A 27,397-nucleotide genomic window follows, 5' to 3' on the forward strand; every position below is an offset into this window, starting at 1 on the left:
AAAAAACATGATTTCCACAAAAATATTAAGCAGCACAAATGTTTTAACATTGATAACAATAAGAAATGCTTCTTGAGCAGCAAATCTGCATAAAATGATTTTGTGAATGATCTCATGAAGGTTCACGAGACATTAAAGGTTCATTACAATTCAGCTTTGCATCACAGAAATAAACAACATTTTATTTCAAATTGTAAAAATATTTCAAACGATATTAATGTTTTTCTGTATTTTTGAATAAATAAATGCAGCTTTGGTTGCCAAATGGCTACCAAAACAATTTCGTTTCATTCATTAAAATAAAAAGACTTAATTTAAAGATAAGCTTCACAATGGTGCCTATATAAACATTTACATGTAGATTATAGCAAAAGTCAAAGTTCAAGGGAAAGGTAACAAATGTGATTGACACCTGTCAGTTATACGTGGAAGCCTGGGTGTGGCCTCATGAAAGAGAGTGAGAGGGAAATATAAGAAAAAAGAGGGAGATCAAGAGAGAACGAGGCGATGACGGCAATAGAAAACAACACCCAATAGGATACGGTGGGCCACGTTTACCACTTTGAAGATGGCAGTCGAGTCACAATAGACAGAGTAAGAGAGAATGATTCACACAAACAGCAACGAACAACTCTAAAGAAGCTGTAATGCCATTTCTGAACCCTTGAAACTAAAACGAGAGGGATTGCTAATGTCTTACCTTTGCATATGCCCTGCAGTATATCAAACACACTCAAAGACACTTCTCTTTCAAACACCCATGCATTCAGCTTAAACTAATGCCCATCTGCTGCCACTGCTTTAGTCCAACCTAATGACAAACTTTGGTGTTCACGGGGTGAAAAACCAGACAGAACCAAAAAGGGGAGGGAAAAACACTGGGGGAAAAAGGATAAAAAGGGGGAAAGGGAAATTAAAAAGGCACAAAGGGGGAAGAAAAAGAAAGTGTGACCACTGAGGAAGGCTCAACAACTCGAATTCAAGTTTAGAGCCCCCCTTTGCTGAGTTTCCCCCTCCTTTTTTTTGGAGGCTCTCATATTTCTTGTCTGTTCCGTTTGAGTGGGGTCCAAGGGCCCCCCTCCATCCTAAAGTCAGATAGATTCAGAGACGCAACCTGTGTGTGCTGGACTGTAAGGACAAATGGGATATTTTGGGAGGGATTTTGGGGATGTTTTTGTCTCATCGTGCCGTCGTTATGCTTTTCCACCCACCCACCTGTCCTCCTGACAGAGTACTGTAGATGGATGAGCTGAAATATTGTTAAAATCTCACTTCAATTGATGATAAACACTTGTGTGCACACAAACATTCTCATTCTCAGGTTTTTTGTCCTCTAAATGTGTACCATTCTTCAAATCAACCTTTGTCGACCTGTGTGTGTGTGTCCCATATAGTAACAGCAACACTAACAACTGTAGAGAATTGGATTTTGGTGTGTGTGTGTGTCACAATACGACTGTATGTTGTTCGGCTGACACATCACATAGTTGAGACCTTGCAACTGAAGAGAATTGGATTTGTGCGAGAGTGTGTGAGTGTGAGTCTGTGTGCTCAAATGAAATTAGTCACTGCTGTCTAAAGCTTTTTACTAGTGTATCACAGACACAATCACACTAAACACAAATTCCGCGTCCCCTATGGAGAGTGCATATAGCCATGACAGGACAGGACATGTTAACAAATCAAAATGTGTTTACTTCCCCCTATGCACATGCACAATCCTGTGTTTTGGAGGTATTTTTGATGCCAACAAAACAGCTAGGCTCACTCCATCTATACATACACCACATCTGCCTTTTAGGCCTCATATTCTAGACTAAGTGGTAGATTGTGTATTGCAATGGCTTATGGCTAATATTATGCTCACGTTCTACATATTATATATAATAATAAAGATTTGATATATACATTTAATATATATTTATTTTACATTTTTCATTTATATCAACCAAATCATAAATCAAACAAAAAAATAAATAAAAAACTATTTACTCAAAATTCACTCTCAAATATGTGAATTTTGAGATTTCAAATTTTTATTTAATTATTAAATGTTTAGTATTTATTATTTAAGTATTTATTTTAATATTTAAGTTGAGATGTTGAAAATGACACAAAGGGGAACTAACATTTCTGTTAACTGGCAACGTGTGTACAGTCCTAGGACAATGCCAATAAACAAAACAAAAAAATTCATCCAATTTACATTTATACATTTGACAGATGTTTTGATTTAAAGCAACTTTTACATTGCATTCAAGGTATACATTTACCAGTTACTGTTTGAGCTACAGAAACATGTCTTGTCCGAAATTTCAGTCGAACACTATTCTAGAATATGGTATACACTATCGTTCAAAAGTTTGGGGTCTGTAAAAAAAGAAATTTGTTTTGAGAAATTAATACTTATTTTCAACATTTATAATGCTTGCTACAACAGATTTCAATTTCAAATTTTGTCCTTTTAAACTATTCATCAAAGAATCTTATAAAAAATGTCATGGTTTCCACAAAAATATTAAGCAGCACAACGGTTTTCTACATTGATGATAATAAAAAATCTTTCTTGAGCACCAAATACGCATATTAGAATGATTTCTGAAGGATCGTGTGACACTGAAGACTGGAGTAATGATGCTGAAAATTCATTACATCCTATAATATATTAAAATAGAAAACAGTTATTGTATATTGTAAAAATATTTCACAATATTACTGTTTTTACAGTATTTTGATTGCAAAAAATGCAGCCTTGGTGAGCATAAGAGACAAAAACATTTTAAAAATGTCAACAGTAGTGCATATGATAAATATATCAGGATGATATATATCAAGGCTGTCAATTGAATTTGTGGGTCCTGGGAAAAAAATGATGATGGCTCTGTTTTGGTAGGCTTTACGGTTTCTCAAGTCCAATCAAAAATTGTGGTCTCAACCCTCACCTACACTCCCACCTCACCCGGGCATCCTTTTGTCCCGCTCAACCACAGTTAAACTGGCAATGGAAAACTCTGGTTTTTAGAGGTGTAAGTGCACATGCAGACTGCAACCTCTTCAGCCACTTCCTCCCAGCTCCCCTCCCTTGTGTGACCCACATGTTCTGGAGTGCAGGGTCAAGCCCCAGAGATCAGAGACACAGAAGAGAAAAAGAGAGACAGAGAGCTGCCCCATTCCTCCCTCCACCCTCTGTATATCCCTCTGTACCCCTCCTCTCTCTCTCTCATCCTCCACTGAATCTCTCTCTCTGGGTAACAAAAGCAGGCCAGGGCAGGAGAAGGCCCCCTCTGCACATGAGTGTGAGAGGCATGACCGACAGAGCAGAAATACCAGCCCACAGACTCCTCCACAGTCACCATTCAAATAAGCCAGAGAGAGCAAGAGAAGGAAGGATGGATGGATGGAGGGAGGGAAAGAGAGAGAAAAGGCACAATGAAATCCTCTGTATTTGAAGGGGAGAACTAGATAAAAAAAGAAAGAGAGAAGGATAAAGAGAAAGAGTAGAAAATGAATAATAGGAACAGGAAGGAGTCTACGAATGGAAATGAGGACAGCACATTCAGGGAGGACTGAGGGGAAAAAAGGGAAGAGAGGAAAGAAAGAAACAGAGAGAGAGGTTTGCTGCCTTGCTGAGCTCTGCAGGTTAACCTAATGTGTAGATCTGGAGAGATTTGCAAAGACATTTTTATTCATCTATGATTAAAGTCTCTCTCTCTCTCTCTCTCGCTCACGCTCTCTGACAGGAGGTTTGTTATGTTTTGTTTGTTTTTTCCACTACATACACAGAAATATTCCCTCATTGCTTTTCCTGCATGTTCTCACACGCATGCAAATTAACTTTACACACGTAAAGCCGGATGCATGTGCTCACGCACACACCTAGTCGTTCAATTGGTACACCAGCACACGGTAACTAACTTTATAATAAATACATGAAGATGAGACATCAGATTCACTGATTATGCACATACAGCCGAGTGCTTTGGGGATAAACACAAATTTTTGCTTTTCTTATATTAACACAAGTGCTCTGGCCTGCTGACCCTCTAGGGAGCCTATCCACACGGACTAACTAACATACTAACAGACAGTCTGCAGATTCTTAAAGGCAAACATATATCATGTTTTTGTGCAAATATGATTCAGATGTTGTACAAGCACTACCCAGGAAAAGAAAAAAAGAAATGTATTCAATTAATAAATTAAAAATAATCATTTATAAAAAAATGATCAAACATGGGTTGTCTTCTTACACCATTGGCTTTGACGGCTTGGCATATGCGTACGAGTCACATGGGCTAATTTTATGTCATTTTTTAAACTTATAGTCAGGCATTCATTGCATGGAAAAGAAAAGTGCAAACATAACACAAAATACTCACTTAAAATGAAAATGCTGTCATCATTTACCCTCACGGTTTTCCAAACGTGTATTATTTTATTTCTTCCCAGGAATACAAAGATATTTTGAAGAATGTTGGTAACTAAACAGTTTTGATTACAAAAAAACATTTCTCAAAACATTTTGTGTTCCACAAAAGAAAGAAAGTCATACAGGTTTGGAACGACATGATTTTTGAGTGAACTATCCCTTTAAAAGTGCAGTCTACAAGGGTTTGTTCACATTTTTACATCAAAACATTTAAAACAAACAACTTAAAGGTAGGGTAGCTTTGAGAGCATAAGATCCCACCCTCCCTTCAGAGCGTCTCCAAAGCCACGCCTCCTTCAAAACACATGAACACGTACAGCAGGGAGCAAACAAAAGCGTCACGAGAGACAACTTACAGAGCACTTACTTGTACCACATGCCTGCTGCAGATTTGAGTTGGCATTGAGTTGTGTTGCCATTGAAACGCATACATTTGAGAAACGAACCGCTTCATGTAGAACGTGGGGGGTTTCCATCTCTTCCAAATTACAGTAGCTATGGCGCGAATGCAGCATAAGCTTGTTGTTTTGGTTCAGGAGGAACTGTAAAAGGTGGCATAGTGCTCGGTGACAGAATGAAATGCGCTGATGATGTGTGATGTCTGCGCAAGCAGGGAGCGTGGAGGAATGAAAATACATACGTTGACAGGCAGCTGTGACAACGTATCGGACCGAATGCAATGATTGGATGACCATTTTATGGTCCTACACCTTCCACAGACGATATATATAAATGCATTTAGACCACTTAACTTGGTGATTGCTATCAGGATGTGAAGAGACTTTCAACCAGCATAACAAAAAATGTTTCTGGAACAAATTGCCTACCCTGCCTTTAATATGGATCATTCTGTTCTTATAGTGAAAGACCACATGGGCATTTTAGGTGAGCTTATTTAACAGCTTTAGTATTTGTCTTAAACTAGAGTGAAAATCCTTACCTGGATTTTCCAATTTGGAGATGTTGAGTTGGATGCTCTGATCTTCATCTTGTTTCTCCTGACCCAGAATCATCCAGTTCTCCAGTACATCTGAGTCTGAGTCCGAATCCAGATCCTCCACAAAAGGAGGTATAGATTCAGAAGAGCTCTCGTCGGATTCAGAATCCAACAGCACAATATCATCTGGAGAGCTCCTTCCTGTTTGAACTTGTGGTGGACAGGGTGAAAGTAAGCTATTGGGATGCAACTTCCTTTTCCAGTATTTTGATGATTGACCTTTGTTTGCACAAACGCTGTCATCTTCCTCTGTGTTGTCTGACACTGTGATGGTATCTGGGCCGGAGTCAATCACAATAACATCTACAGGTGGAGCAGGAGGCAAGGACTTCTGCTGTGGCTGAGTCCGTGGTACTGATGACTGGACCTCTCTCGAGTCCTCGCGGTCCTCCTGGATCTCAGCGTTGTAGTGCAGCTGGGAATAGAGCCGGAACTCCAGCTCGCTGTCAGCGTCAGACAAACCAGAGTCCGCCTCATCCCGGTACAGTTCGTCCTCATAGTCCTCCCGCTCCTGATACCCTGAGAACATCTCAAGGTGATCCCTAAACAGAGAACAGCCCAGCCATAAACATCATCATGAGTCATCATTCAATGCCCATAAAGATTGCTTTATTCAGTATATCATTCTGCCAATATCTGCACAAGCCCCACCACAAAAACAAATAAATATTTGTATATCATTATTTTATTTTTAAAAACATTTTTATTTTACAAAACAAACTAGATTAATTTATAAGGTTTTTAATTCGCAATAATAACAGAAAATGAAATCATAATAATTTTCCTTATGTTCTAGCTGATTCTTTTATTACTATCAGAACTCATTCTCTTAGTTTAGCCTGCTAGATACCTTTGTGACATATTTAAAATAACTGAATTCACAAGAATAATATCATCAATGATTCTGATTAATAAAACTTAAATTAAAATATGTATGCTGTGTGAGACAACTGAGAATTACTCAATTGCTGTTGTATACATTAGTACACTAAAACAGTGCTTAAATTGTGAACTTCACTTCAGCCCTTTTAAGAGCACAACAAATAAAGCTAACGGTTTTAACATTTTGAAAAAATATTAGATTTTTAATGAGTAAATTTTGCAGATAGATAGACACTTAAGTAAAAAAAAAAAAATTATTCAAAGTGAAAGCCATGAGAAGACAATCTGTTTCCATAACACAAAGTGCAATGACGTAAACATAAAGCACAGCTACTGTTTAGTTTTGATCAAACTGTCAGTTTACTGCTTTGTCTTCTGTACAATAGCAATTAGGCCAGATCCATGCATCATAATCAATTCTGTTTTGTTATCCTCTCTATGTCTCACTTGTCAAAAAGCACGAGTGGATTTGTTTCAATTTAGCCTGTTTGACAGCCACACATAAGTCACAGAGAGATTTCTGGTCAAATCCATAAAAACGATTCCAAACATCACGAACACAGCAGATTTAACGCATAAACAACAACACAGAACACAAGCTATGGACACTATGCTAACTGGAAGCCTGAATAATTCAGTAAAAACATGAATGGTTTACAATAATAAATATCTGTATAAAAGCAATGACTACATTAAAAAACTTGCCATCTAACAGCCTTAAATCATTGAATGCAACATTAGGCAACATATATTTGATGAACATGTGTTAGCTTCAGTGCTATTAAGTGCTACTCAAGACCCACGTGTGTTCACGTACACATGGATGTCGGCTGTGGATGTATTACTAATAAACGGGCACGACAGTGTTTAAAAACATCTGTAACCTTAACTACACAATATGACACGTTTTAAAGAGTTTTCTACCAGGCTGAAGAAAAATCTGACCTGTTTACAAGTTCCGATTTGCAACGCGGTGACACTCACTTCCGGACTCCGCAGGAAATTTAATGGTTGGCCAACTATTCTTCATCCCTGGGAAAAAATGCGCTACATTTAGCGCACACACTGAAGGTTAGTGTGGCTCCCCATGTGTGGCTCTGAGTCTAGGGGTTGTTTTAACTGTTACCATGCTTGTTCATAGTGTGAATGGGAGAGGGTTTCGAAATCTTTGAACTGTTCATACGTCAATGCTCTGTTTGTAGGAATTTGTACTTACAAGAAACACAAGGAAGCCAGGCATAAACATCGGACCCTGAAATGTCTACTGAAGAAGGCCTAAGAAATGTTTTTTTTTTTTACACCTTGTTCAGATATAGTGTCGTTGTGAAGAGGTTCCCGTTAATGACTAATGATAATAATAATTATTATTATTAAGGTTTGATTTGCCATTGGTATTCAGAAAGCAGAAAATAATAACTAGGCCTATAAAAAATAACACACACCATGTGATAGCCTAAAGCATTGCCTCATAACTTGGCTAAAAAAAAAAAAAATAATACAAAACACATGTATGTGTATGTGCTATATCTGTATGTAGGCCCATGTATTTTTTTATTTTTTATTTTTTTATTGTTAACATGTTGGCCTATAGCCTAGCCTACATATTTAAGACAATTTCATTTGTAGCTAACAGTTAACACATAAGCTGCATTTCAAGATGTTGGCTTTTTACTTGAGATGTGAACTTCTTGCTATCTTTATTGCTGTGATAGAAATAACATGCAAAATGTCCTTTTATCAGTTGCTATGTTTGGCCACTTCTGAGGTCCAGAATTTACATATCTTAACAGGCAGCATATCTGTCACAAACATATCTGAATATAAATCACACATTTTTGTTCTTTCCTTCTTTCTTGATTGCTTGCTTTTCTTTCTTTCTTTCTTTCTTTCTTTCTTTCTTTCTTTCTTTCTTTCTTTCTTTCTTTCTTTGTGAAATCACAGGCTATACCTTTATCATCTCCAGAGCCTATGACATGAACAGAGCTCGCTGATGTGGGAATCATGGTGTGAATGCCATCTGATTCTGAAGACGTCTCCATGCGTGTCAGTGTCAGAAAAGGCCATCAAAGCAGTGGATTGTTTTCCTTCAAAAGGTTACATTTCCTAAATGAAGCCAAAAGCCCACCACATATGCCATATTTTGGGAGAAAGCTGTAGAAATAGGGATTGCAGCTGGAGAACGGAATGCCTGGCTGCTCTTGCCATATTGGACGTATTTGTTGATCGTTATTACTATTATTGTTTTAAAAGGAAAAGGGAAGCGCTTGTTCATCTGTTAATCTGCACAAATTCAAACCAGTCGGGTGTTGAAGATGGAGTCACAAGCGAGGATGCAGGCTTTCCCATTCCAATATCTGATTTCACATGGCTGTTCTGCATGAGAAAGATTTTCATTTGGGAAATGAAGCCAAATGGCCACCTTCACCTACCCCTGCGTTTATATCGCTGATGTCTCCAGTCTGCACCTTCAGTGTGTTATTCAAGTGTAACATTGCCCCATACTGTGCTATGATCAATATTTGAGCATACAATTATCATGGCATTGAAAGTTATAAGTCTATTTGGGTGCTATATACAAACATAATAGCTTTATTGCTGTGTAGGAACCAAGCTATAAAGATGGGGAATTCCTAATAAAAACAATCATATGAACGTTATGCATAAAGTGTACCAGATTGTACACTAAATAACGGGTTAATAACAAATGTAAATAATAAATAAGGTTTTTTCCAAATAAGGTTCTCTCTCTCTCTCTCTCTCTCTCTCTCTCTCTCTCTCTCTCTCTCTCTCTCTCTCTCTCTCTCTCTCTCTCTCTCTCTCTCTCTCTCTCTCTCTCTCTCTCTCTCTCTCTCTCTCTCTCTCTCTCTCTCTCTCTCTCTCTCTCTCTCTCTCTCTCTCTCTCTCCCCCCGTCTGTCTTTTGTTTGTGCAGGCAAGAGCCTTTGATTCTGACAATTTATTATAAAGGGTGATGTCATTCGCCTGTTTGATTGTTTTCCTTTTTGAGGGTCCACTTAGAATATCAAGGCACAGTTTGACCCCAGCATGTCGCTACACGTCACATGATCTGGAACAAAACATTGAGTGAAGAAACCCATGTCCTCTTTGTGTGGTCTGGTGTTGTGCCAAGTGTTGACAGGTCTACAACTGGCACTATTTCCTGCTGAGGCTTGGGGTTCATACTTCAGGAGACATTTTCACAGTTGTTGGCAGGTTAATATACTTAAAATCCATCTTGATAATAAATCACTCAATTAGATCATTTACAGATTTTGGCATAACACCAAACATGGCATGTTGCCGAATAAGAAAAACTTCTTTTAAACAGATTTTCAGTATGAGAATTCTGTTTCTCTTGCTGACTATCACTTCTTTACAAGTTATTAACACATAGGCTACCCATGTTTAATAATAATACTCTAGGACAATAAAAAAGGATACCACATCAATGTTCTCTGCATTTCAAACTAACAATACTTTTGGGGGAAATGCATGTTAACACCTTTGATTTGTTAAATAAGCCCAGGTGGGAAAGTATGGTTTCACAGATTTGACAGCTCTGCAACAAAAGCTTTTCTTTATTAGGTAGTTATTATAACCAAGCAAATTCCAAATGTCAGGTTTTTGGAAGATACAGATAAGATGTCAATTAAGTAGGCCTAATATGTAAATTAATTGCTTACCAAAAATTTCTTAGAATAGTCTGACGAAATACAGGTATTAGCTAGGTGGATCCCCTTCAAACTGCGTAAAAAGATTTAAAAATATTTCTGTAAATATTTTATTAAGTCTACTTTTTATTTATTTATTTGATGACAGTGTTGAAATCATTGTATTTGAGGAAACAAAGAGCGAGCCATTAAGAAACACGTAAAGTGTGTTTCTGCATAAACATTGAGGGTCAGAGACAGACGGTCAGAATTTCTTCTGTTGTTTTTGTTTTTAAATGTTTACTGATAAGACGCTTTTTGATTATGTAGATTGTTTTATGGGTGCTTGCGGTGAAAGCATTCGATTATTGGACTGCTATAACACCATTCACGGATCAAATGAGTTGAATAAAAACAGAGGCGTCATTAATGTTGTTGATTTTCTCTGTGTATTTGTTTACTTTTTATTTTAATTGTCCTCCTTGACTCTCGCGTCTCGGTCAAAAGCGATTATTTCCGCTTCCAGCAGGGCAACAACCAAAATCCCCCTTACCAAAAACTCTCCGCGCTTTAATTAGCCTACTTTATTAATTAAACCAAGAAGGAGCCTGAAACACCACATTTTGTAATCCTATCACGTTAACACTTCATGAGCGGTGCAATGCTGCCAATCGAAATATTAACAGTCAGAATTTCAGACAACAAAACTCTTTAGAATTTTGTTTTGATAAAAAAATGCATTACTTAATTATTATTATTATTTACATTTGCATAGGCCTAAATATTTTTCCAAGCATATTTGAACTTTTTAGTTACAGAGCAATTTAGCTAATAAATTATGCCTTGCAAATTTACCATGGTATAGTTTCTAAAAGCCATTGTAAATTATAAGGGACAGCCTTCATAGCTACTGTCAAAATATGCTATAAGACTTTTGAGAATCTTTATAACGTTTCGTGCCTTTTTTTCTTTTTCTTTTTGTGGTATAGCTTTACCAGGGAACAATAACTGGCTATTATTCTTTTTATGATTTTATTAATAATAATTATTAGGCTATCGTTGTTGCAATAATAATGATAATAATTATGTAATTATAAAAGGCTTACATGTAAAATTACATAGCCTACAGTTTGCCTATGTAGCCTATAGGCAATAGATTTTATTTCGTTTTTCAGGACTTTAGCTAAGATTAAGCGGAAACGGTGTCATTCGACTAATAAATCCGTTAAAAATACCAGAGCTATTTTATCGTCCTTGATGTCTTAAGAATTATGCCTGTGGTTTGACCATCGTGGATACAAAACTGAGGAAATAAATTCTATTTTAAAGTCTATTATTAAATCATGGATGAATGAAAAAAGGAAATTCGGTGGTCTCATGCATGTGTTACTGTTAAAGGAGGCGATATGAAGGGAGGAAGGGGAAGAAAGAGTGGTCGTTTATGTAAGTTGATGTAGGACAAGCTTGGCCTTTGATCTTCGAGCGGAGAGTCGTGTGTAGCGATGCGGTTGCATCGCCTCAGGTCACCGTGACAACAACAGACACCTGCACAGAAACAGCCAGAGCTTCACAACTCACAGAAGGCAGTTCGAACTCTGCATGCTGGGCTTTATCCTCAAAATATCATTCTTTTATTTATTTATGGCAAATGAATACGGGCTTTTCCCGTCATGCGCGAAAAATGTTGTTATTAAATAATTGACCTCTGGGCCAAAATTATCTGAGACAAGCCACGGGCCACACTGAATTAAATTAATAAGGTCTAAAGCTTCATTCATTATTCTGCCTTTAGCTCTCTATCAATGGAACATGGCTTTATGGGGCGCGATTAAATGAGCTACATTTGTTGTTTTCTGAGAAGAGGTCAGAGAGAGCTGAACGGCGCGTCCATCGCATTGTTCCGCGCTCAATTGTGTCTGTGTCGCCCATGAACCTAGAGACCTCGAATCATCGCCTGGCGTCATCCAGCGCGTGCGTTCACGTGCATTGTCGGTGCTATACGGAAAAAAAGCAGAAGTCTTAGGTTGACCAAATTATGCTTTAAAAAGTCACGTCAATGCAACCAAAAGGCCTCACCGACTAAAACTTATTTTTGTTGTTTTGGCAGATAGCCTACATTTGTTTGGTAACACTTATTAGGCCTGCCTATGAAGCATTACACCATTATTAATGCTTTATAGACCATTGGTGAATGTACATTCAAATAGCAGTAGCCTAATGTAAAAAAAAAAAAAGAATATATAGGCCTAGGCTATAGGCTATGTTCATATTTTAGGCTATCTTAATGAATAGGTTATAGCCTACTGGATTTTATAAATAAATAATATATATATATATATATATATATATATATATATATATATATATATATATATATATATATATATTATTAATTGAATATTGAAAATTATTGTAACTGTTATTTGGCTTTCTTACCGTAAACTAAAATTAGTTCGGTTACGATTCACGCACATGTGATTATTTTAGCATTGAACTAGGATAGTTTAGCCAAAAATGAAAAATTCTGTCATCATTTAGGCCCAGTTGTTCAAAACCTGTATAAAAAGGATTATTTTGAAGAATGTCGGTAATCATTGATGGACCCCATTGACTGGACTTCCATAGAGGTAAAAAAATACGATGGAAGTGATGCCCGACAACTGTTTGGTTACCGACATTCTTTAAAATATCTTCTTTGATGTTTCACATAACAAAGAAATGCATACAGGTTTGGAACAACTTGAGGGTGAGTAAATGATAAGAATGTTCATTTTTGGGTGAACTATCCCTTTAAACGACGGAGCGAAAGTTAAGTTTGAAAAGTATTACCAACAAATGATCAGATCTAGGGCCTACAACCACGCCACTGTCTATCTGAAGAGGGGGAGCGGTTGTGTGTGAGTGAGTGAGTGAGTGAGTGAGAGAGAGAGGAAGAAAGAGAGAGAGAGAGAGAGAGAGAGAGAGAGAGAGAGAGAGAGAGAGAGAGAGAGAGAGAGAGAGAGAGAGAGAGAGAGAGAGAGAGAGAGAGAGAGAGAGAAGAAAGAAGGCATGAGCGCGCGGCTCTTTCTTGACTTTGCCCCATAATCGTTTCACGCTTCCTTCAGAGTCTCTTTTCCACCTAAAACGTTTAGTCTCACTCCAGTGAACAATTGCAACGGCGCAACAGGGAGCGGAAGAGTCACATTTCAAACTACCATTCGTCAAAACCACTGTTACAAAAAAAAAAAAAAAAAAAAAAAGAGCAGAGAGACCAGCAACAGAGGATATAGGAGAGGGAACTTTTTTTGTTCTCATCCCCCCCCCCCGCTCATCCCTCTGTCCAACCTCTAGCCACGGCATGGACTTGGACCAAAAGGGTCCATCTCTGCGCATCGGACGGTCGGGTAGGGCCTTGTCTGTTTCTCCATTTCAGTTGAACTATTGTTTGTTCAAAGTAGTCTAGGTCTCTGTTTTACAAAACTTTTTACAAATACAGCATTTGTGCACTTGCTAAATGGGCTAGATGTCTTTTACAAAACTGTTTTTGGGATTAATCCTTATATTGAGATGAATGTTGGTGGTCCATCTTTTGACACTTTTAACATAAGAAAAAAAAATCAAGAACAACACGTTGTAATGGGTCTAGAAATTCGCTTATTTTGGCCACACCTTTGCTGACTCTTTGATTTTGACACAGCAATGTGTTTTGAGCTTGAAGTGTGCTGGGTTTGGGCCTATTTTTCTGCCCTACAGTCCAAAGAACAAAATCAAAATTCAAAACCGTCAGGAAATTTAAAAACTAGGCCTATAAGCGAAAATGGATGAGGAACCAGTGACGCACACAATGGGGTTCTTGAAAGATGTTTGTTTCAATGAAAAAAAAAAAAAAACTTTGAGGCTTGAGTCCCTGCAGATGTTTTCATTTTGATCCAGAAGCATACATTATGACTGTTCAGCCCATTGGATTCAATAAGAAATATGTTTGTGTTTTCATAAACGTCCCTCATTCACGCGTCACATTTAAAACTCCCAATGAAATGGCGCGTGCAGTTGAGATTTCTGCGTTAAATCTGCCGGTGTTGTTGCTGCTTACTTGGCTCAACGTGAGGTTGAGCTTCACAGATTCACAGATTCACAGATGTAGCAGTAGTCAAAATTGATTGTTTACATGTAGAATTTGTTATTGGCTATATAGGCCTAAAGGGAATTTTTATAACAACGAGAAACAATGTTCTTAAATAGTTCTGTCTTAAATAGACCAGTTTAAATGAGCTAAGGTGGTTCATCTCACCTGCGTCAAAACGGCTACGCCCAGATTTCCTTGAAGACTAAATCATATTATTATGAGACATCGGACATCCCAGTAGGCCTATATTTGGTTGTCGTGTTTTTTGTTTTTTTTTGTCTTTTGATTTTATGAGCATACAATTTTTATAGTAGGCTATGACTAGTTTAAGTTTTAAAGATAGGTATTTTGACACAAAAAATGAACAACTTTTTTGTGTCAAAATACCTATCTTTAAAACTTAAACTAAGCAGACTTGGAGTCGTCGAAAAGCAATGCCATTTGCATTGTCATCCTCCTGATGTTCTGAGGGTTTCCTTTCCTCAATGATAGCGACCGGGAAATAACTTGAAAAGTTATTATTATTTAGAATAAAACTAAACAGCTAATCTAAACGAAACCGAACAGAATACAAGTTTCTGTCAATGGTGTAAATCATTAACTGACAACTTGGAGAGGACTGGAAGTATTGTCTTTGGCTTTGACTCTGATAGGCTCTGAACTATTCAGAATTATTATTCAAATTTGTGCCCACCGAATTCTGAACACTTCTATATTTTTGTTTTATTTTATGTGTGTCTTTTGTGTTTTTTTTTACTGTCTATTATGTAGCCTAGGCTATTTGTTTTTTTAAGTGATTTCTTTAATAACCCGAATCCTAAATCATTTTGTCTTAAAAAACAAAAAACACTAGCCTATCTCAATAATGATTTATGTTTATGATTTAGGAAAAAAATGGTTTGAATCATGATAGAACTTTTATAAAAAGAATTCCAAGACAGAGCCAAAAGCAAAGGCTACAAATTAGCTGTGTTTTAGTTTGACTTGTTTTTATATTTAATTTGCGAAGTAGGCTATAGCAGAAAATTTGGGCAACTGTTATAAGCAAGCATTTCCTCAAGAAAGACAGAATATGAGAGCATTTAGTCACGTGGGCCACAGTCAAACACGGGGAAATTGAGAGACAAAAAGGAGCATACAATAATTCAAATAATTTATGCGAAAAAATTAAATCTCAAAATCATCATAAAGTTATAAAATAGGCATAGGTAATGTTTATTTGCGGGCTGCGTTTTTCTCTCAAAAACAAAACAAAACAGCGACACAAATATTTAAACATCTAATGAGATTAAAAACGGAATACAAAATATCTGCAAATAGCGCTTAGGCCTTTTTTAACATTGCAAAACGTCTAGTTGCTATAATTTCACAAGTTTATAAGTGTGCGTGTGCATTTGCTGTGTGTGCGCGCGCGCTGTGTGTGTGTGTGTGTGTGTGTGTGTGTGTGTGTGTGTGTGTGTGTGTGTTTGCGCGCGATGGATCTTCTTCATAAGAGACCAGAGGTTCGCCCCCTCGTGGCACTTATGGCGCACCACGGAGGAATCTCTCCTTCACAGAATATAGCGAATATGTGTACTGAGCACATGCATTTTGAGCATGTAGCCTAGGATTACAGTGACTTAAAGATTACATTATTCTGACCACACAGGCAAATACATAAGATAATTGTATCTTTGATCTCTAGATTAACAATGTGAGTAGTCGCAGCACGGAAATTTGCCCCAAAGCGTTCTCAATTAAAACATTAAAATGGAGTTTTAGAAGAGTTAAGGTTTGGGTGTTCCTTTAAATATATAGGTAGGCAATGGAACATCTGAATGTAACACATTGAATAACATGATGTAACAAATTTATTAGGTCGTTTTATGTTTTGCCTTGTTTATGTTTTGTCTTTTTTTTTGTGTATAAATTAATGAAGGACATAAATAAATATACACAACGGTAATTATATATAAAAAATCAATAGGTGTTGAAAATACTCCCAAGTTAATTCATTATAGGCTAACTGAATCAGTTAAATTCAAGTAGCCTATTTTGTCCCTTTTTCGTGTGATCTAATAATGAAATGAACGAATGAATGAAATCATACTGGTTTCTTTTAAAAAACTTTTTTTAAAAATAATTAAAAGTGTATTGCACTGATTACCATGATGCTAGACACCACGGCAATTATAATCATTATTTAAAAACACACCACAGTTTCTAAGTCAACTAAACTTAACATGACTTAATATCTAGTGCTTAATAATCTGTTGTTAGGGCTGGTAATGAAAAATGATTTAGCATAAAGCAAAAGTCTGTGTGGAACAGCGCTCGTGTCCGTCAAACATGTAGGAAGATTTTTGTTGTTGGAAGCACAAAGAAACCTCATAAATAAAAACGAATAGATTTCATTATGAATGCAGAATTGTTAAACCTTTAAAGTCTTTTTTTTTAAATAACAATATTAAAACTTTTGTCAAAGATACCAAACAGCAGTCGTAACTGCACGTGCAAGTGGGACATCATTTATAATTTCTAATAATGTGTAAATACAACAGTGAGAAAATATTTTCATTTATTTTTTATGTATCATTATCTTTTATATGCACGTGTAGCTCAGTAAAATGCTGCAATACGTCAGTTGTCATAAGCATTTTTTTTTTTACAATGATTTAACAAAGCTTATTCACAATTGAAAACATATTCTGACGCAATACCCAATTATTAACCATTTATTAATTGAATGACTGAAAAAAAGTGCAAACGGATATTTAAAAAATTCAATTTTATCACCTTCCTTAATTGAAATTAGACATGGGATCAGCGAAGCCATGAAGAGAACCAACTTCGATTCAAGACTCCCTATTTGACGGTGCACAATTGGGACAGCACGCCACTCTCATATTGGTTCAGTGTTAGCCAATCGGTGTCGTCTTTATCTGAGCGCGACTCAGGGCGATTGTGACGGCAGAGGTGCAGTGCTCGGATAGGTAGACTTCTCTTGATTGACAGTCTCGCTCGGACTCGGTAGTAGATTCAGAGCGCTGTAGCTTTGGCGCTGTCCACAAGAGAGCAGGTTCTGAAACGCGCCGTGCGCTCGTGCAGTGTTTGCGCGGTAAGGACTGGAGGCTCGACCACTGCTTCTCACACTGGAAGAACACCGTTCGGCGGACATCAATTGCGACGAGAGAGAAAAACTACACTACCGTACCAGTCAACTGAGACTTTCCGTGGATTTTTACGCGGGTCAAAACTTGATAAAACCTGTTTCTTCTTCACGACATTTCTTGGACATTTTTTTTCCTTCAAGTTCAAATGCTTCGCGCAATGGCTATTTATCATTTTCTGTTTAACTTTGGCAAACATTTTGATTCGGGGTTCACACCAAGTACTTTTTAATTTCATATGTCCACGGTCGTATGTCTATTGTTTGGGGATCTTCGTGCTGTCGGAGTAATCTGCATATTTTCTTTCTTTAAAAAAAAAAAAAAAGAGAGAGTCTGAGGGCGCGATTTGAGCAATTAGAAGATGCAAGGAAATCGCGTTTATGTGAAGATCCGTTAAACATGAAGTAAATGTTTGGGTTTCTCAGAAACCTCACCAGGATTTTACAGATCCCTGGAAGGGACGCGCTCTGACAGTGCGAACCTCGGTCACAGTTCACGGGTCACGGTCAGTGGAGCGAGGATGTCAAGATAGAGCTTGGAAACGAGACTTCTACATTTTTATCTAAAGCTTAAGAAGACTGTTCGGACTAATATTAAAATTGGCACATGCCAGGACTTTTCTTGATATGCCATTTTGATGAATCCCTACAGATGTCTGAGTTAGTTCACTCTGGATGTTGGGCCGCAGGAGCAGTTGTGTGACCCTGCAGGGTTGTGCCCGGACCGCCTTTTTGCTTATTTTTGTAGACTGATTAATGACGGACAAGATAAATGATTATTTATGAAATTATCATTTTTTATTCCCTCCACGCAATTCACAAAAACTACTTTTACTCTTGACCGAATATAGGCCTTAGGTCTTCAGGGTCAATTGTTTATTTTCCAACCAAAGTTTCTTTGGACTTCTAAACAGCTGAAACTGCGTTTAAAAGAGACATTTCCGAGCAGAACGGACTGACCACAAACGCACAAACCTTTAAAAGAAAAAAGTACTGGACATTAAAGACTTTTTGCTTCTTTTGAACGGAAGGCCTGTCCTGCTAAACGATGGAAATCCACTGCAAACACGACCCGTTCGCAGCGATGCACAGTAAGTTCCCCGTAGTCTTTCACTAACTGCTTTCAAATGGTTGATTTCTTTCAAAGTTCCCAGAAAGTTTATTTATTTTTTTATTTTTTATTAAAGAAATAGGATAACAAAATATAGGCTTAAAAATAACGGTTCTTTATTGGCATTAGTTCCACGAAGAACCTTGGAATCTTTCCATTCCACAAAACGTTCTTGAAAAGGTTCTTTAGATTTTTTTGAAGGTTCTTCACAGTAAGAAAAAAATGGTTCTTTGAAGAACTGATGACCTGAAGGTTCTTTGGGGAACCAAAAATGGTTCCCACCTTTTGAAACCTTTATTTTTAAGAGTGATCTCGGATTACATCTAATGAAATCAAAGCATGTGCATTATAAACTTTAATAAGGCAACTGTCTTAAATAAATGTGACGTTTTTTGCTGTTTGGTCCGATTGTTTTGGCATTCTAAGAACCGGATTGCTTTGTTAGAGCTTTAGCCTGCTTGACAATCCCAGGGGGAAAGAGAGGGGGGAAGAGATCGCGGCCAAGGCCAGCAGCCAGTGGACACAAACTGAACTTGAACCGCAGCTGAGGATATGGCAAACAGGCTCCGTAACCTTTAAATACATTGCTTGAGGGTAGCTGTAAACAGGACACTTGTGAGGTAAAAAACGAAAGCTGAAGTTGCTCACTGTGGCGGAGAGATGTGTGGTCACTCATTCGTGACATGGCGGACACCGGTGGTCCCCCAAGATACCAGCGTTAAGGGCCCCTTTCTCTTTCCCTCCTCTTTATTTTTTATTCGCAGTCAGCGTACAAGCCGCAAATAACAGCTTCATTTGAATAGTCTGCTACACATTTTACTTCATTATGAATTAGGATTTTCAGTGTGCAAGACATAATTTTTATTATTTTTTTTAACAATCATTAAATATTTATTAGTTATTTATGTAAAATCAGCGTATATCTTCAATTTGTAAGAAAATATTTTTTTGAAAACCGAAAATTGCAATGTCTTTGTTACCAAAAACCAAGCTGCCAATCACATATTATGGACCCTGAAAATGCAATTGTGATCTCTCTCTCTCTCCTCCTGTTCCTCGCTCGCTCGCTCGCTCATTCTTTCTTTCTTTCTCTCCCTCTCATCGATGAATAAACCCGCAAAACTCAAATATGCGCGCACCCACCCACTCTTACACGCACACGCACGTCTATGTGAAATGACATCTATTGGCACGGTGAATGAAACGGTGGATTAGATGTATACACATTTCAGAAGCTAGAACGAATCACGTTTCCTCTCTGCTACAATATCTCAACACAATCCGCGGGGTAAAACGATTACACCGAAAATGTCAAACGGTGCAAGCCTTAAGAATGGACTGTGCCAAGAACCTGGGAGACTATTAGGAAAGAAACTCCACTGACGTTGCAGAGACAGGAAGAAGACTTTAGGATTTTAAACTCATAGGCTACTTATCTTTCTCTTGTATATTCATAAGACTTTGCAGGTTTTAAATTGTCATAAAAAGTGTGAACTCTCGTACAATGCAAGTTACAATATTTAACACCTGGTGCAGTAAATGATAGGCTATGTTACAGTTGTTATTAGGCCACTAGTAGTTGGTCGTATAAATTGGTTAAAGTTTTACCCTAAATTGATACGAGCGATGAATGCATAGTCATATAGTATATTAATTTTGCCAAATATTTCTAACTGTGTTTTATCTGTTTTTATTTAAACACGAATTAAATACTTATTTTAAATTCGAATACATTTTCATTGTCCATCGAAAGAGTGACTAATTCAGTCTTATTTAGGAGTGAAGCATTGATTTTTGCTTAGATTTTTTATTTCTTTGCTGAAATTTCTGAAGTGTCATCTTGTTTTGTTTCTGTGCTCTGAGTTTCCCTTGGTTGTTTGGTGTCGCTTATTTAAATAAAAAAAACAGTATTCTTTTCTTTTTACAATTTTACATTTTACGTAAATTATGCAAAAATTCCTTATTAGAAAATAAAATAATAGGCTAATCAGGCAGTGAGGCATTAATTACTAGGTTATGATATGCTACGTGATAAATTTGAGTAAACTATGACAAAATATTAATAATCAACCTGTTACTAATAATATGATGTACATAGTGACTAGTTTATGAACATTTGAAGAAATAAAAAAAATCTCTTTAAAACTTTTTTAATGCAGGAAACCTAAACGCTTATTGGCTACTGCACTTTATAGCCTGTTTAAACGTATTTTCTACTATAGGCTACTAGATAAATTCTTTTTTTATTTTTAAAATGTATATATCTGTGATTTTATTTCCAAATGCTGCATGCATTCATTCTCGAAAACAATGCATTTACCCTGCATGAATGAAGGTAGTCCCTTACTTGTTTCTTTCTTTCTTTCGTTTTTTTTTCTCTTCTTGAGTGTGTTTGTTAATGCACGCCTGATGTCACGTCGCTTTGCTGGCGTTTGGTTTAACCGAAGCGGCCGATAGCGGATCGTAATGGAGCAGCGTCTCTAATCGGGTTTATTTTCTGGATGGGGGAGCATGAATGTCTTTCAGCCGCTCTCGCCATTTCTAAACGGAACCTGCCTCGAAATCAATCAAAGCTCTAGGAACACTTCGATTTATAAGCCTGCAGTATTTGCTGAAGAAAAGTCTGGGTCAGATCACATCTGAATAGCTTGTTTCGTTTAATCCTTACTGCAGCCTTATTTCTACGCTCTTATATTCAAACAAACACATATCTCATACACACTTCAACACATGCTTGCTCAATGCATATATTAATAATATGTATTGGCATAACTATAGCCTACTGTAAATCAGTGCTTAACTGGTGACTGGTTGCAGCTGAAAAAGTTTCCACCTTTTCTAACTAAAGTATTAGAAATTCAACATAAACTGATCTAAAAACTCTCTAAGTTATGCATATTTAAAAACTTAAGGCCTTCCACAGGAAGAATCATTTTATACTCGACTTTCAAATGTGCTTGTCTGATGTATTTCACTGTGTGTGTTTCTTTTGTAGAAGGACGCAGATTTGATGCTGTTTATCACATTAAAACAGGGGATTAAGCAAAACATGTTTAAAAAAAAAAAAATATATATACATGATCATAAAAAAGTTTGCACACCTAATTTTTAATGTACATCTTTAAAATCAACCGAGCTAGTTGACTACATGACTTTGTCAGTAAGTTTTTAAATAATAAGGAAACTGAAGCAAACTAGAAACGAAATAGAAAAGAGGTCAAATGAAACTGAAATCAGACTTATGCAGACCTCTCAGAGGTCAAATCACTCAGTAAAGGAACTTCATTAAAAAGCAGCTCGCTGCCTTGAGAGAATGAAAATGACACATAGCTGGGTATTAATTTTCTTTTAGCTGAACTTATATATAGTTATGAGGACACAGGCCAGTTAGGTCTTTTTGATATTGCCTGCCCGGATGTATTTAAGATCCATTACCCTGTAGCTTGGATTAACAGATCCCCCAGTCCCTTTGTGTGTGTAAATGTGTGTTTGTGTGTTCCCCTTCTGAAGCAATCAGTATGTTAATATGACAGATTGGCTGGATTACCACAAAGACTTCTGCACTGAAATGATGATAAGATACTGAATTCTAATGAATATATATATATACAGTACAAGAATGAAAGAAAATTGGTATCCAAAAGTCTAAGCCCATCATGGAGGTCCAGCCCACCACCCACTGTGCAAAAAAAAAAGACTCCACTACAATTATAGACAATATACAAAAACAAACTTGAGTGAGGAGGTCATGTGCAATTCTCTAGGTGACCACCAGGGGCAGATATGATAAAGAGGAGAGGAAGAGACTGCATAATGAATCGTAACCTTCAGGTCAAAGACACGCGCGCACACACCAGGGTGGGACAGCAACACCTTTTGCCTGCTATGTGACAGCTTCTGTATTTAAGGAAGATGTGATTTGCTCAGTGTCCTTTTATTGCTGTCTGTGTCCGCAGGGCATGGAGGGGTGAATCAGCTGGGCGGGGTGTTTGTCAACGGGCGGCCCTTGCCTGACGTGGTGAGGCAGAGGATAGTGGAGTTGGCCCATCAGGGCGTACGTCCATGTGACATCTCCCGCCAGCTCCGGGTCAGCCACGGCTGCGTCAGCAAGATACTGGGCAGGTGAGTTCTGCTTATCATAAGAAAATGTCAAACAGAAGCATGTATATATATATATAAACTCATATCACTAGAAAAATAATACCAAAAATACCATGGTACATACATATTTTCCTAGAGATTCTTTTATAGCACTTTGCATGTAACATTTTATAAAAGAAAAATGCATATAGCCATCATTCAGTATCATAGCACCACAGTGTGTGATTTCTGTTGGTCCTATATATTCACACTGTTTCTAAATCACATTTAAACATTGACAAATTCGCTACCATTAAAAAGTTTGGGGTCAGTATGATTTGTTTTTATAAGAAGTTAATTCTTTTATTCAGCAAGGACACATTCGATTGATCAATTGTGACAGTAAAGACATTTATAATAATGCAAAATATTTCTTTCACATAAACGCTGTTCTGTTGAACTGTCTATTCCTCAAACAATCTTGAAATAATCACTCTTTCTAGAAAAATATTAAGCAGCACAACCGTTTTCAACATTGATAATAATAAGAAATGGTTCTTGAGCATCAACAAGATATATTAAAATGGAAAAGAATCTATTATTATACTGTTTTACTCTATTTTTGATCAAATAAATGCAGCCTTGATGAGCATAAGAGTATGTAGCACTTTATGAAACTCATTTCTCAAACTGTAAACATATTAGCATTTGAGCTGTACAATATTATATAACAGAGTGGATGCAACTATAGGCGACCATGTGACTAGACATGCCATAGAGCTCTGTGTCAGTATAAAGACAGTTTCTTGAGATATTATATGATTATATCATATAACAATGTATTGGTGAATAATATGGATTAGTTCCCACAGACAGAGTTTGCCTAGTCCCAGACCGAAGAGGATTTTGAATGGAGAATCTCCATCGCCTGTGTTATTTTATCCAGAACTAGGCTTAATCATTGCCTGGGAAACCAGCTTAATGTCCTCTATTGCATTCAAACAGTGGAGCCAGTGTCTGTTTGTAGTCTTGCCTTTAAATGCTTTCCAACCCTCCTTCCATTCTTTCATCAAGTCAACTTACACGTTATCCATAATAAATATCAATTTCTGAAATATCCATACACTGATGAATGCCGGCCGTACGGCTGATATTCCCTCTGCCGTTGGTTCAACTTGAGGCTGACTCAGCGCTTCCTTTCAAAGGAGACACGTTGAAATTCAGTAATTCTGAAATCTCGCACCGAAGCCAAAGTCAAAGCGCCGTCTTTTCTTTCTGTCTTTCTGGGACAAAAAAGAAAAGATTCATCACATTTTACATTTGCATCAAAATGACACTGGGCACCATACGTCTCCCGAGGAGGGAGGGATGGCTGGAAGGACAGAGAAAGGGAGAGAGAGAGGAGGAAAGAGAGAAGGAGAGGGAGGAAGGGGTTAAGGGGGAGGACAGAATTTGAATGGATAAAGGTGTGGATTAGTGCTAGAGCCTTTAGCTATATCAAAAAAATGTGTTTCGCATTGTTCTCCTTTGCCTCAGCCCTCTTCCCCCAGCCCCGGTCCAACTCACTCAACCGTTACTGCAGCGCTCTCTCTCTGTGTGTGTGTGTGCGTGTGTGTGGTAATATCTTCCTTCCCTCTTACTGCTCAGGCAGAAAACACACTAATATGTGGGCTGCAAGTGAGGTTTGAGTAAATAAGGCGTATGACTAACTCGGCTCTCTTGTAATGAGGGAATTTTCTGCACGCTAATTTTGGTGAACTTTTCATGGCTGTGCTGTATGCTTTATGTTTGTGTGTAGGGCATTAACTAAATCTAGCCATGCAAGACGAAGCAGAGCACCTAAAACCCCCTTTACCGTGGTAAAATTACTGTAAAGCATAGCCGGGCTGGATGCTTCATAAAACACTAGAAAGAGCAATATATGAGACACCAATGTTCAATAATTGTATTAATGTTAATAATCTAAGATCACATTCATTTATTAATATTAATCATCAGATTTTCAATGAATAAATGCATTTAATATAATTATTAATAAATAATTAATAATATCATATATCACTAATATCATAATATACACTACAGTTCAAAAGTTTGAGATAAGACTTTTTTTTATTTGTAATAAATTAATACTTTTATTGAGCAAGGATTGACCAAAAGAGAGTTAAATCATTTACAATGTTACAAAATATTTTTATTTCAAATAAATGCTGTTGTTTTGCTGTAGTTCCCACAAAAATATTAGGCATCGCAACTGTTTTCAGCATTTATAATAATAAGAAATGTTAACCTAAGCATATTAGAATATCATAATAATAATGCATTAATATGAATCATTTAAATAATGATTATTCACCAAATGATCTCATTTTCAATATATACTTTAATATTTTCAATAAATGTATTCATACTAAAAATATATAATAATTTAATATTACTAATTTAAACCAATGATTATTCCACCATGATTTGCTTAAAGGGATAGTTAAAATTCTGTCATTAATTACTCAACCTCATGTCGTTCCAAACCCGTAAGACTTTCGTTCATCTTCGGAACACAAATGAAGATCTTTTTTAATGAAATCTGAGAGCTTTTTGTCCCTCCGTTGACAGTCTACACAACTACCACTTTGATGCTTCAAAAAGTTATTAAAGAGTTCGTAAAACTAATCCATAAAAATTGAGCTGTTTAGTCCAAAATTTCTGATGAGACTCGATCACTAAGGCCGTGTGTCCACCAAAGCGTTTTTACTCGCGCCTGGCGTACGTTTTCAATTGTTTTCAATGGGAGCGCCGCGTTTTTTAAACGCCATGAGCGCAACGAGGCGCTGAGCGTGCATTTAACGCTGAAGCGCTGAGCGCCCGGCGTTTTTCTGGTCGCCGAGAGTTGAAAAATGTTCAACTTTTGGATAAAACGCAGCGCTCATCACTGTCACTTTTCACCAACCGTCCAATCACAGTGGAGGAGGGGCGGGACTAATATCACACCGACCAACTGTCACAACATTCTTTCTGTACAACGACATCAACCAGCAGAGCAAACCGAACAAAATGGATGAAAAATATTTTTTTAGTATGAAACAAATTACCTGCGAAATCAGTTACAAGTAAACTGTGCTGCGGATATTTTGTATCATAGCAACGAAACGTCTCAACGGAAAAAACGCTGCGCTTCCAAAACGCTCTCATGCGCTCACAGCTAGGCGTTTTCAGCAGAGCGTCAAGCGTTTTCAGCTGACTAAAAACGCTTTGGTGGACACACGGCCTTAGGCTTTAGTTTTATTTACATATAAACATGAATCAACTCACACATCAGTTGTGGTAAACAGAAGCTCAAGCATGGTCGCTTGACGTGCAAGAACCAATGTTGTTGATTCTCGTGTGTTACGCAGCAGGTTCGAGCTTCCGCAAGAGGTTTGTTCTCGCACGTCAAGCAGGTTCAGTTGAGCTTCTGTTTATGTCCGCTGATCAATATGATCAAAACATATATTAAATATATCAAAACTTTTATTGACATATATTAGTCATATATGTCAATAAAAGCCTAAATTCAATCTGGTCATCATATAAACCGATCGTATCTCTCCAGAAAACGAAACCACTCTAAACCGCTCTTGGACTAAACCGCTCAATTCACACGGATTACTTTTACGATCTCTTTATGAACTTTGCGGAAAGTGGTAGTTGCTTAGCTGTCAATGGAGGGGCAGAAAGCTCATAGATTTCATCAAAAAGATCTTCATTTGTGTTTAAAAAAATTAATTTTTTTTGGGTGAACTATCCCTTTAAATATAGGCTGTTTACGCTTACCATAGATGCATTAATATAGAATGTGCGGACACAGGTGTGCATTTATCTGCATGGCTTTGAAGTGTCTCATCCAATCAGAATTTAGACCAGGGTGTATTTCAGAATTCATGCGTGTATGGCTTAAATAAGATTTTCTTTATTTTTTATAGGCTGAACAGATTGATCATTTATTTCAGGTTTGTGAAAGGTGTTGTTCTTGGTGTCTGTGTTACTAGTAACCTACTGTGCGCTGACCGCAAGGCATTATAGACCTACAATGCCAGATTAGCATATGCTCTAACTCTCTGTTTATCTTGCCTGGTGAAATACAACTCTCTATCTATTTGCTCCACAGGTACTATGAGACAGGCAGCATCAGACCAGGGGTGATCGGAGGCTCCAAACCAAAGGTTGCTACACCCAAAGTCGTCGACAAAATCGCTGATTACAAACGCCAAAACCCCACCATGTTTGCCTGGGAGATCCGAGACAGACTGCTGGCAGAGAGAGTGTGTGATAATGACAGCGTGCCCAGTGTCAGCTCAATCAACAGGTGTGTGTGTGTGTGCACTGTTAAAATATTTTCATTATTATCCATTCAACTTGACACAAAAATGTCTGTTTAAGTGTCAATTTGAATTTCTTCAAACTTTGATTTCCTTAAAATATAAGGGAGTGACTTAAGATTGAACCTTTTAAGATTTGATTGGGTTGAAATTGTTTAAAGTGTGTTTTTCCGAATTTGTTTTTGCCATTGCTTCACTTTCCAAACATGCATAAAGCATGTTTGTGTACATATATCACTGTTCAAAACTTTGGGGTCAGTAAAATTAGCTTTTTTTGAGGAAATTAATACTTTTATTGAGCAAGGATGCATTAAATTGAACAAAATTAACAGTAAATCCATTTATAATGTCACAAAAATGTTCTATTTCAAATAAATGCTGTTCTTTTGAACTTTATATTCATCAAAGAACCCTGAAAAAAAAATGATCACAGTTTCCACAAAAATATTAAGCAGCACAACTGTTTTCAACATGGATTATAATAAGAAATGTTTCTTAAAGGTGCATTGCGCAACATTTCATGTTAAAAATACCCGTTTTTCTAACCCATACATGCTTAAACAATTGCCTGATGGGCTGAATGAGCCCCTCTCTGATCACTGCGATTGCCTCTATAATCCTGTACAGTAAAATAAATAAGAG

At 37.2% G+C, this 27,397-nt stretch overlaps 2 protein-coding genes across 4 annotated transcripts in view; one reads left to right on the forward strand and one right to left on the reverse strand.

The window, feature by feature from the left end:
• Positions 1–7,343, reverse strand: part of zcchc7 (zinc finger, CCHC domain containing 7) — a 62,972-nt gene extending 55,629 nt beyond the window's left edge. The window contains exons 1-2 of the mRNA XM_056256925.1: positions 7,254–7,343; positions 5,370–5,968 (exon numbers count right to left, since the gene is read on the reverse strand). Of these exons, the coding sequence (XP_056112900.1) occupies positions 5,370–5,955 (586 nt within the window). The 5' untranslated portion in view covers positions 5,956–5,968; positions 7,254–7,343. The remainder of the gene's footprint in view (positions 1–5,369; positions 5,969–7,253) is intronic.
• A 5,654-nt stretch (positions 7,344–12,997) lies between these two features.
• The window catches only part of pax5 (paired box 5), a 51,190-nt gene continuing 36,790 nt past the window's right edge, over positions 12,998–27,397 (forward strand). For 2 of the 3 annotated variants that reach the window (XM_056256926.1, XM_056256928.1), the window contains exons 1-3: positions 12,998–13,339; positions 22,277–22,442; positions 26,545–26,742. In XM_056256926.1, coding sequence (XP_056112901.1) covers positions 13,294–13,339; positions 22,277–22,442; positions 26,545–26,742 — 410 coding nt within the window. In that variant the 5' untranslated portion in view covers positions 12,998–13,293. Of the gene's footprint in view, positions 13,340–17,542; positions 18,301–22,276; positions 22,443–26,544; positions 26,743–27,397 lie in introns of those variants that run through there. The other variant, XM_056256927.1, reaches the window with a different exon arrangement.

Source organism: Rhinichthys klamathensis, unplaced genomic scaffold, assembly GCF_029890125.1.
Source record: "Rhinichthys klamathensis goyatoka isolate OS25496 unplaced genomic scaffold, OSU_Roscu_1.1 h1tg000133l_1, whole genome shotgun sequence".
Taxonomy (NCBI): Eukaryota; Metazoa; Chordata; class Actinopteri; order Cypriniformes; family Leuciscidae; genus Rhinichthys; species Rhinichthys klamathensis.